Here is a 10,731-nt window from a genome sequence, read left to right as displayed (position 1 = left end):
CCCCCCCCCCACCCACCCACCCCCACCTCGTCCCACCCAGCACACTCCTCCCCAGCCACTGCGGCCTGGCGAGCGGGGAAATGAACCCGTACCACAGCTTGGTCACTAACACCTTTCAGCCTACGGTCCTTGTCCTCTCCACCCTTGACGCCCAAGCACTGGCCTCTGCCTCCTCGCTGGCTCTTGCTGACCTCTTTGCCCCCTTTGGCGCATGCCTGCCCTCGCTGACCGGTCCCGTCACCACGGGCAACCTCAATGGCCAGACGTATGACATGCACAACTTCCGCATTGCCTTTCGTCCGCTCGAGTGGATGCAGACCCTTCCCACAGAAGCCCTTGCTGACCTTCTTGCTGCTCGCGTCGACTCCAAGCACAAGCCTGACCTGCCCGACGATGTTCCTCCGCCGCCCGAGCTCTCCACCCCAGACTCGGTCGCCTCGTACCTCAACTACTACGCTTCTGCTCGCCAGCGCCCGCCTCCGAGCCCATACATGACTGCCGGCACGTCCGGGTCGGCAACAGCCGGTAGCGCGCCGTTGTCGTCGGCGGCGGGGTCGTCGGGCGCCGGTGCGAGTTCCGGGCGGGCGCGACAGGCGTCTCGCCGACTCCGTGGTACGATGCGTACCACCAGACGCTGGCCGACGCGCTCCGTGGCTCGGAGCACGAGTCGTTTGACCATCCGGTGGCGTTGCTGCTGGTCTCGACAACCCGGAACCCGACCCCGATCGAGGCGCTCGCCGGCCTCTACTCGTCGTCGGTCCCGCCGACCATGTTTGAGAACGGGGCCATGGACCCGAACCTCACCGCCTTTCGCCTCATTCTGCACGAAGAAGAGTGGGAGGCGCCATGCTCGGGCAACCCTGAGACTACGCCGGCGACTGTTCACGCCCGCATGGCCTCGCTCTACTCGCAGTCGAATTTTGCGCTGGTGAGAGTGTCGACCGGCGGCGACGCCGGCCCGGCCCTCCCGCCCCGGTTTTGGGCATCCGGCCGCCCATCGACCTTTGCTTTTCCGGCCGACGCACCTGCACCCGGTGCGCTGCTCGGGCCGGCCGACATCGACGCGCTCGCGCAGTTTGTCACCAACTTTGCGGTCAACTTTCTGGTGCCGCTTATGCGACGCAAGGTCCACGCGCTCCACGAACGGGTTGCCGTCTCGCGTAAGGGCTTCAAGTGGTCCAAGTGGTTCAAGTCATCCAAGTCGCCCGAGAAGGACGGCCCGCTGCCCAACGCCGCCGCAGGCCCGCCGTTCATCTTTCACTACAAGTCGCCGGGCGCGCAGCTCCGAGTCCTCGCCGACCTCGCCTTTCTCCTGCAAGACTATCCGCTGGCGGCGTCGGTCTACTCGCTCGCGCTCGACGAGTACCGCAAGGAGTCGGCGTGGCGGTACTACGCCGGCGCCCAGGAGGCCCTCGGCCTTGCCACTCTCTTCTACGACGCCTCGCACAAGGACGTCAACAGCTCGATCGGTTCGGCAGTTGTTATCTACCACAAGACCGGGTACTACGCCAACGCCAAACGCGCGCTCTACTTGCACTACAAGCTCTGGCGCGAGCGGCGGGCCTTTATTCCGGCAGCCCACTGCGTCATGCAGATGACGGCGTCGCAGAATAACCCGCTGTTTGTTGCGCTCTCGCTCGAGCAAGTCGCGCACTGCTTCCTCGCCGTCTTTCCCACCACCAAGCTCCGCAAGTTTGTCATGTACGCCATGATGGCCGCCAACCGCTTTGCCGACGCCGGGCAGGCCTCACACGCGCTCCGCCTCTACACCACCCTCCTCCGCATCGAGAGCGCCGCCGCCGCCGGCTGGCTTCGCTCGCACGACACGCTGCGGTACAACGTGGCCCGGCTGACGTTCAAGCTCGGCGACCGCGACGGCTCTGTTGATGCCATGGGCCCCATGCTCGCCTCGTCGGTCCAGTCGCCGACCGTGCAGGCCACCTACCTCAACAACTACATCCGAGTGGTGCAGGGCGCTAACTCGGCGCTGGGCGACGCCGCGCCCGAGGCCCGTGACCTCCCGTTGCCGCGGCTCGACGAGGCCTCGCTCCGGGTGCTCTCGCCGTACTCGCGCCCGCCACCGGCCGCGCTCGCGTACGCATTTGCCGCTCTTCACACCCCGCACGACTTTGCCTCGCCTAACGCGTGGTGGCGCTCGTTTGAGGACGAGCTCCTCCGCGCCGGCACCGTCCGTGGTGCGCCGCGCAACAACGCCTGGTCCGTCCCGCACCACGACAACATCCACGTCATCGGCGAGACCATCGCGGTCGAGCTCGAGCTGGTCAATCCGCTGGCGGTCCAGCTGGTGCTCTCGAGCCTGCGGCTGACGGCGACGCCGGCCGAGGCCTACACCGCCACGTCGGTCGAGCTCACGCTCGGGGCCAACGAGCGACGCAAGCTCACGCTGAGCCTGGTGCCCAACTCGGTCGGCAACCTTGCGCTCACCGGCCTGCGGTTCTCGCTCAACTCGGCCATCGAGGGCCGGGTCGCCTTCTCTGGCCGCGGCCCGCGCCTGTTCAAGACCGTCGCCGACCGGACTTCGGTCAGTTATGCGCCCGACGCGCGGCTCGCCCTCGACGTCGTCCCGCCGCTGCCGTGCCTGGCGGTCACTGCGCCCGACGGTGTGACTGCGCCGGTCGCTCCGCCCACGGTCCCCAATCATGCTGTTGTCACCATTCCGCTGCGGTTGACCAACACCGGGCAGCGCCCGCTCAGTTACATGCGCGCAAAGTGCTCGGTGCCGGGCGCAGCCGTCTTTGAGCCGGACTCGGGGCTGGGCGTCTTGCACACCGACGCCTTTGACGGCTCGCTGATGTACTTTGACGGGTGTGGTGGGGACGGCAGCGGAGCAGGCTTGGAGCTCGCGCCCGGTGAGTCGCGCGAGCTCACGCTCCGTCTCAAGTTCTCGGGCCATCTCGGGACGCGCGACGTCCATGTCCTGTTCTACTACACCGGACCGGCAAATGACGAAGCGACCGAGTCTGGCCTCTACCGCTTTGCTCGGCTGTACTTTACTACCAACGTGGTGCCATCGCTCCGCTGCCGCGGGCATGTGCTTGACTCGCCGGCATCACCCACCGCGCTGCTGTATGCGCTGTCGGTCGACAACCTGCTCCGCTCGCCGGTTGTGGTCACCGACGTCACCTTTGTCGCCGCCGGCATGCGCTTCACCCGCGCAAGCGGTGCCGACGCCGACGAGGCGGCGCCGGTCGTCCCGTCGCGCGGCTCGGTGACACTCCACTACCACGTGACGGTCGCGCCCGACGCGGCCGACGCGGTGCCGGTGCCCACGGCACTGGCGCTGGCGCAGCCGGACGCGGACACCAGCAGTCTGCTCTCGGCCTCGCCTGCAGCTATGGGCTTCCTCTCGCATGCGCGCAATGTGGCGAGCACCCACTTTGCGCCTCTCTCGGTCCACGCGCTGGTGGCGTGGAACGTGGCGGCGCCGAACCCGCCGCCAACCATCCATGGCCTGGCGATCCTGCCGCCGGCGTCGGTGCTCTCGCTTGGGCACCCGCTGCCGCGGGTCCCAGGTACTCCTGCTGCCAGCGGTGCGGCGCCGAGCGAGCACGTCGCCGAGGTCGACGAGTCGCGCGCAGTCGACCCGGCCGTCATCGTCCGGCACGTTCTTCTCGGCCCGGAGCAGCGGGTCTACCACGACTTTGGCGCCTCGCCGCTCGCCCTGGTCGACCTCACGCTCACAATCACCAACCTCTCGCTGGCGACGCCTGCCAGCGCGCGGTTCGTCCCGGCCCACACCACGGTGCCGTGGATGTGGCTCGGCGCCGCGCACAACAAGGCCATCAATCTCGCGCCGCGGGCCACAGCCACCGTCGCCCTCCACGTCGCCTTTTCCTCGCCCGGCTCGTACAACGTCGCCTCGCACAGCCTCGCTGTCCAGCTCGGCGACCGGACCGCCCGCCTCGAGCCGACCTTTGCCACATGGATCCATGTCGAGCACCGCTCAGCCATCGTCCGGCGGCCGCTTCCCGCCGCCCCCGAGCCGGTCGGGGCTGAGCCTGAGCCAGAGCCTGAGCCTGAGGTTGACGCTGAGCCTGAGGGCGAGGTTAGCGTCGCCACAGACACCGCCCCCATCGCCGATCCTGAACCTACCCCCGAGCCCGCCGAGCCTGAGGTCGAGGTTAGCGTCGCCACGGACACCGCCCCCATCACCGATCCGGAACCTACCCCCGAGCCCGCCGAGCCTGAGGTCAAGGTTGGCGTCGCCACGGACACCGCCCCCATCGCCGATCCGGAACCTACCCGCGAGCCCGCCGAGCCCTCCCCCGAACCCGCCGAGCCCTCCGAGACAGAGACCATGTAAACCCAACTCTCCCCTCACTCCGCCCGCCTCTTACACACAAACACACACGCACGCACACACCGCACTCCAGGCAGACCAGGACCATGCCCGAGCTGCCTGAGATCGCGCGGTATGCACGGAACATCTCTGCCCTCCCGGCAACAACACGGTTTACCCGTGTGGTCTCTGTAGCCGGTGGCAAGGTGCCTCCGGCCAACCTTCCATTCACCGCCTTTTCGCTCTCAGCCCGTGCCCGTGGAAAAGAGCTGCGACTTGAGCTGCGCCCAGCGACCGCCGCGTCGACAGCCACCGGCAGCAGCAGCCATGCCTCGGCCTGTGCTCTGGGTAGCTTTGCTCTGGCTCCTCCTGTTGCTCGCCAGGACCAAGCTCCAGTTATCTGGCGCTGCAATCATGGGCTGGTCGGCAAGTGGCTCGTCGTCCGCCATGGTCCAGCTGATCGAGCTGGTGCAGGGCTTGGTGCGCATGATGGCGGTGGCGGTGGCGAGGCTGGCGCTCCACAGGGAACCCGGCTCATGATTCTGGGCGAGTCCGCGTCGGTCTACTACGTCGATACCCTCAACATGGGCCGCATCGTGGAAGATGGCTGGTCGAGCGGCCGCTCGCCGTGTCCGTACGGCGAGGCCGAGGCGTGGGAGGCGCACGTGGCGGCAGCACTAGCCAAGACCAAGCGCCCGGCAGTGTTTGCCAAGCCGCTCGCGGACGCCCTGCTCGATCAAAAGTACTTTAACGGCGTGGGCAACTACCTCCGCGCCGAGCTGATGTACCGGCTGCAGCTCGATCCGCACATCCCGCTGGTCGACGCGCTTAGCGGCACGGGCGCGCTAGCTGTGCTCGGCCGCGAGCTCCGGGCCATAGTCGCCGAGGTCCTTGACTCTATCCCGCCACTCGACAAATACGGCAGCGATGAGGACAAAGCCCGGTTTGAGGCCTGGCTCCAAATCTACAACAAGGGCGAGTTCTACAAGGACGGCAAGGGCCGCAAGGTCTGGTGGGCGCCGGCGGTCCAGACCCGGACGTCGCTCTCGGATGCGCCGGGTGCGGTTAGCGGCTCGCCGCCCCCGCCTGGCCAGCCGCTCCGCCTCTCCTTCATTCCGCCGATGGAGTCGTCGTGGGCCGAGGCGCTACGCGAGGTCCTGCAGTCCGGGACCATCCGCGAGCTCGAAAGCTTTCTTGCCAGCGAGGTCTCTGCCGGCAAGCAGGTCTTTCCGCCGCGCGAGGAGGTCTTCTCGGCCTTTTACGCCACGCCGCTGCATGCGGTTCGGGTCGTCATCCTCGGGCAAGACCCGTACCACGACGACGGGCAGGCGCACGGCATGTCGTTCTCGGTCAAGCCGGGCATCAATGTCCCGCCGTCGCTAGCCAACATTTACCGCGAGCTGGCCGACGACATTGACGGCTTTGTTGCCCAGACCACGGGTTCCTGGCCTCGTGGGCCGCCAACGGCGTCCTCCTTCTCAATGCCGTCCTCACCGTCGAGGCGCACAAGGCAAACTCGCACAAAGGCCGCGGGTGGGAGGCCCTGACCCATGCCGCTATCGCCGCCGTCGCTGCCCGCCTCCCGCACGCCGTTTTTCTTGCATGGGGCTCATTTGCGCAAAAGGCGCTCCGCAAGGTCGACACCGCCCGCCATGCAGTCATCGCCACGCCGCACCCGTCGCCGCTCTCGGCCTCGCGCGGTTTCTTTGGCTCGCGCTGTTTCTCGGCCGCCAACGCTGCTCTGGTCGGCTTTGGTCTGTCACCAGTCGACTGGCGACTGCCGACAGTCCCGACACTGACTGTGCCTGCTGCCGCGCTGCCTGCGCCTGCCGCCTCGGTCGACAACGAGCTGGCTGCCGCCCTCGCCGCGCTCACCATCGACGACGCCGCCTACGAGCCAGTCTACACATTTGAGCGCGCCATCGGGCTGGACATGCTCCTCGACGCTGCGATTGTGGTCGAAGCCGAGGCCGACGCCAAATCCGACGCCGCGCCTGCCGCCCAAGCCGCCACCGGTGCCGGCGCTCGCGCCTCGGTGCCGAGCCTCAAGTTTGCGTCGACGTCGACCATCCCGTCGGCGTTTGCCACCAAGACCTCGCTGGCGTACTCGAGCTTTGCCGTCACCTCACCGACGTTCAAGAGCGCGGCCGAGCGTGCCGACGAACTGCGGCGCAAGTACGCGGCGATGGCCAAGGCGCGGACATCGCCGCGGATCTCGCCGCGGGCGTCGTCGCCGTCGGCGCTCTCGCCGCAGCTGGCGCCCGCACCAGGCCCGGTTGTCGGCACTGGCTTTGTCGTCAAGCACCAGCCCAGGTCCCTCTCGCCGGTCGGCGGCCCGGCGTCGACCTCACCGCGCGCGCTCTCACCACAAGCCTCGACGCAGCTCATCTCGCCAGCGTCAGCCTCAATCTCGCCGCTCGCCATGAGTACCGGCCGCCCCGCGTTTGCCGCGCCGGGCGCATCGACCATTGCCTCAGCTTCGAACCCCATCGCCGAGTACCGCGCCGCATCGGAGGCCAAGTTCTCCCAGCTCCGCTCCAAGTACGTCTCCTCGGACGTGCAGAAGCGTGTCCGCGCCGTTTCGCCGCCCGGACGGACCGGCGCCGGCCCGCGATCGCGGTCGTCGTCGCCGCAGTCGCGTTGAAAAGAAACGAAACAGCCAAATCGCCGCCATCAACTCAGCCACAGTCACCATCACTCACAACACACAAACACACTCACACATGTCACACATGTTTTCCGATTGTTCCTCACAGCAGCACCACATTGCGTTGCCGATCACGTCGTGCACCCCAGGCGGGCGGTTTTTTGGCTGATCTTCGATTCTTCTTGCTTTTTCCGCCACGCCAGACCTGACCGCTCTGAGCTCCACGATGATCATCTCGGACAGTAACACTCCCGGTTGTCGGCCGAGCGGTCGCTCCGCTGGCGCGACAACTTGAGATTTCTTTGCATTTACTGTGCTGACCATCTTTGCCAGCACATCGTACCGATTGGCACGGCGAACCGCGTGTACGTGAGCGCCGTTCGATGGCTCGCGTACACACGATATCAAGGCAAGAATTGGGCGGTATCTCGACCACCGTTGACCACAACAGGCCCGCCCATCTGGTCACCCATAGTTTCCTCCTTGGCTGATCGAGGACATGGACCAATCCGATAGCCAAATCTGTCCAGTATTCCCCGCACACCACCAGCACCCGCCCTCTCGCACAAACCAGCACAAGCCAGCCAGCCAGCCAACCAGCCAGCCAACCAGCCAGCCAGTCAGTCACCCGACTCTATTGGCAAAGTCACGTGACCAAGACAATGACGACGATGAGACGGAGCAAGCAGCAGCGGCAGATGCACAAGGCCGGCACGTTGTTGATCATGGCGGCCGTGCTTGTGGCAGGCGTGGCGGGCTACGTCCGTATCCCCCAGCCCATGCTCGAGGCTGCTGTGGCGAGCGACGCCATTCCGCCGGTGACCTGGCTGGACCAGCCGCGGGACCACTTTTCGGCGTCGGGCGGAGGCGCGAGCTGGAAGCAGCGGACGTGGTTCAACGACGCCCACTACGTGGAGGGAGGCCCTCTTGTGGTCAACATCAACGGCGAGGGCCCCGCATCGGGCTTCTTTGCCGCAGGCGGCATCTCGTACGAGGTGGCGGTCGCCCATGGCGGCGCTGTGCTCTCGCTCGAGCACCGCTACTACGGCGAGTCGGTGGTCACGGCTGATCTCTCGGTGGACAACCTCCAGTGGCTCACCTCGCAGCAGGCGCTGGCGGACACTGCCGCCGCCATCGATCACTTCCGCACAGCGTACAAGATTACCGGGCCGACTCTGGTGGTCGGCGGCTCGTACTCGGGCGCCCTCTCGTCCTGGTTCCGCAGCAAGTACCCGCAGGTTGCCAACGGCTCGCTCGCCTTCTCGGCGCCCGTCCTCGCCGCAAACGACTTTTCCGCCTACGACGAGACAACCCGCGAGTCGGTCGGCGAGGCGTGCGCGGCCAAGATTGCCGACGTCGTCTCCACCATCGACACCATGTTTGCCTCGGCCGCCGGCCGCGACAAGCTCGCTTCGCAGTTTAACATCTGCGGCTCACTTGACGCCACCAACACCTCCAAGGCCCTGTTCATGTTTGGTGCAGTCGTCGACTGGATCGAGGAGATTGTGCAGTACGACAACCCGCCGGCGCTCCCGCTGAAGCCGGCGTGTGCCCAGCTGACGGCCGCCGCCGATCCGTTTGCTGCCTTCCTTGACCTGTACTACCAGTTTGGCGGCTCGCACTCGGAGTGCAACGACCTCGACTTTATGAAGCAGGAGGCGTCGACCCGCATCGACACGTCGGCCATCGGCGGCCGCATGTGGTTCTGGCAAAAGTACTCGGAGTTTGGCTTCTACAAGCCGCTCAACTCGCCGCGCTCGGTCGTCGTCTCGGACGCCGTCGACATGGACTTTTTCGCCAACACCGTCAACGGCGCCATCTTTGGCAAGCCCGGCCTTGCCGACACCGACGCCACCAACGCGTTCTTTGGCGGCAACACGCCCGACTCGACAAACGTGCTCTTCATCAACTCGCTCGTCGATCCGTGGCACGACCTCTCCGTCTACAACGCCACCAACGTCGGCGCCAACCAGTTTGTCCTCTACGACGACGCCGGCCACTGCGCGCCCATGATGCCGCCTACGGCCCAGGATCCGCCGCAGATGGTCGCCGCCCGCAACGCCGCCATGGCCTTTGCCGCCAAGATCTTTGCCGCGTAAGCGCTTCCGCACCGCTCCACTCCCGCTCCACCATCCCAAGCGGCAACACTTGACGCCCACGCGCACACACTTTGCAGCACGATCCGAACAAACGCGATACCGATGACAGGCTTTTGGCGATGCAGCCATACGTGGAAGCGGGCGGCAGCCAACACGACGCGATGCTTGGTCGGCTGCACCGTGGGCGATCTCGGCGCGCTGACGTACCTCTCGGCCACCGCGCCGACCATGTCACCGGCCATGATGATGGGCATTGCCATGGCGTCGGGCATCGGAACGTCCTTGGCCCTTGAGACCGCCGTGCTCAAGTGGAAGGAAGGCTTCCCCACCTGGTCCACCGCCGCATCCACCGCCGCCGGCATGTCCATGGGCTCCATGCTCGCCATGGAGTCGGCCGAGAACGCTGTCGATTGGTGGCTCACCGGCGGCGCGCCGAGCCTCACCACGCCCGAGGGCCTTGCCGCCGCCGCCGCCGCCATGGTCGCCGGCTTTGTCGTCCCGCTCCCATACAACTACCACCGCCTCAAGAAGTACGGTAAGGCCTGCCATTGAAGCTACCCTTCCCCTCCCCCTCGCCTCTCTGCTCCACCCTCTGCTCCACCGTGCTCCACTCTGCCGCGCGACTTTGGGCCACAATCTCTCGCTCGTTTTTACAGACATCGCATGGCCAGTCGACAACCAGGAGCGGGTTGGGAGGATGGCTACAGCTGCGCGTGGTGTGCCGTCAGTAGGCAATGGCGACGGTGATGTTCGGGACGATAAACTGGCAGCCGGCCTTGTCCATGCAATGGAATCCGAGGAGGGCAGACCACGGCGAGTTGATGCCGGTGATCCCGGTCTCGTACACGTAGTGATGGCCACTCTCCATGACCGTCGAGTTGTAGACCAACTCCACGTCCGGGATGTCCACCGGGTTCTCCTCCTGGCATGCGAATGCCTGCGCGTAGGTCAGATACGCCACGGCGACGCTCTCCCCGTGCGGAAACACATCCATCGTCGTCTGCAGTGTCGCCGGCCGCGGGATCTGGCAGCACCACAGCGAGCTGGCCAGGTACTCTGTCTTGATGTCCATGTCCATCCAGCTGCACACGGCATGTCCCGTCGTCTCGCTCTCCGCCACCGCTGTCTCGCTCGCCGCTACCGCCGCCACCACTGCCATGGCCAGCACGACTACCACCATTGTTGTCGTCATGCTTCTGCCCTGTTGCACGTCCTTGCCTCGAGTTCGAACAGACGAGATATGATACGTCCTCTCCGGCTGCGGGGGTTGGGTGCCGTGCCCTTTTGCCGCGGAAGCGTGCAGAGTGTTTCCATTCTTTTGCGGGGCTGTGAATTACCCGCATGTGAGACTTGTCGCCGACTCGAGCCCCGGCGTTGTGGCTACGCTTCTTGCGCGTTCGTAGGCCGAGTGACTTGCAAGATCAATGTCATGACAATGTGCGGCGACATGACTTTGGAGACCTTGATCGCGCGGACACGCCGCGACGTGCGGGGGCCGTATTGCGAGTGCAATCGCCGTGACACTCCATAGCGGCGAGCGTGCGCGCTCTGAAGAGCCACCTGTCGCAAAGGAGGTGGAGTTCACGTTTGCTCCAGATGATGCTGAAACAGTTTCAAATGCTTCTCCCTGGGGTGGGGGGGGGGGGGGAGGGGGGGGCAGTCGTCTGACGAAACAACAGGGCAGT

At 66.0% G+C, this 10,731-nt stretch overlaps 4 protein-coding genes across 4 annotated transcripts; 3 read left to right on the top strand and 1 right to left on the bottom strand.

Moving 5' to 3' along the window:
- Window positions 1-80: 80 nt before the first annotated feature.
- On the top strand, window positions 81-4,324 carry AMSG_11054 (uncharacterized protein; the record flags this gene model as incomplete). The annotated part of the gene is made up of 2 exons (XM_013897572.1): window positions 81-567; window positions 594-4,324. The coding sequence occupies 2 exons, from the start codon at window positions 81-83 to the stop codon at window positions 4,322-4,324; spliced, it is 4,218 nt and encodes a 1,405-aa protein (XP_013753026.1).
- Window positions 4,325-4,393: 69 nt separating this feature from the next.
- On the top strand, window positions 4,394-6,944 carry AMSG_11053 (uracil-DNA glycosylase; the record flags this gene model as incomplete). The annotated part of the gene is made up of 2 exons (XM_013897571.1): window positions 4,394-5,740; window positions 5,827-6,944. Exons 1-2 carry the CDS (start codon window positions 4,408-4,410, stop codon window positions 6,942-6,944), a joined length of 2,451 nt encoding a protein of 816 aa, XP_013753025.1. The 5' UTR covers window positions 4,394-4,407.
- Window positions 6,945-7,618: 674 nt separating this feature from the next.
- Window positions 7,619-9,598, top strand: AMSG_12412 (uncharacterized protein; the record flags this gene model as incomplete). The annotated part of the gene is made up of 2 exons (XM_013897580.1): window positions 7,619-9,042; window positions 9,172-9,598. 2 exons carry the CDS (start codon window positions 7,619-7,621, stop codon window positions 9,596-9,598), a joined length of 1,851 nt encoding a protein of 616 aa, XP_013753034.1.
- Window positions 9,599-9,677: 79 nt separating this feature from the next.
- AMSG_11050 (uncharacterized protein) lies at window positions 9,678-10,538 on the bottom strand. Its single transcript, XM_013897570.1, has one exon. The coding sequence runs from the start codon at window positions 10,387-10,389 to the stop codon at window positions 9,748-9,750; it is 642 nt and encodes a 213-aa protein (XP_013753024.1). The 5' UTR covers window positions 10,390-10,538; the 3' UTR covers window positions 9,678-9,747.
- Between the last annotated feature and the right edge of the window lie 193 nt (window positions 10,539-10,731).

This window comes from Thecamonas trahens (genome assembly GCF_000142905.1).
Source record: "Thecamonas trahens ATCC 50062 unplaced genomic scaffold supercont1.68, whole genome shotgun sequence".
Classification (NCBI taxonomy): domain Eukaryota; order Apusomonadida; family Apusomonadidae; genus Thecamonas; species Thecamonas trahens.
The sequence above is the reverse complement of the archived record's forward strand: the minus strand, read 5'-3'. Positions and strand labels throughout refer to the sequence as shown.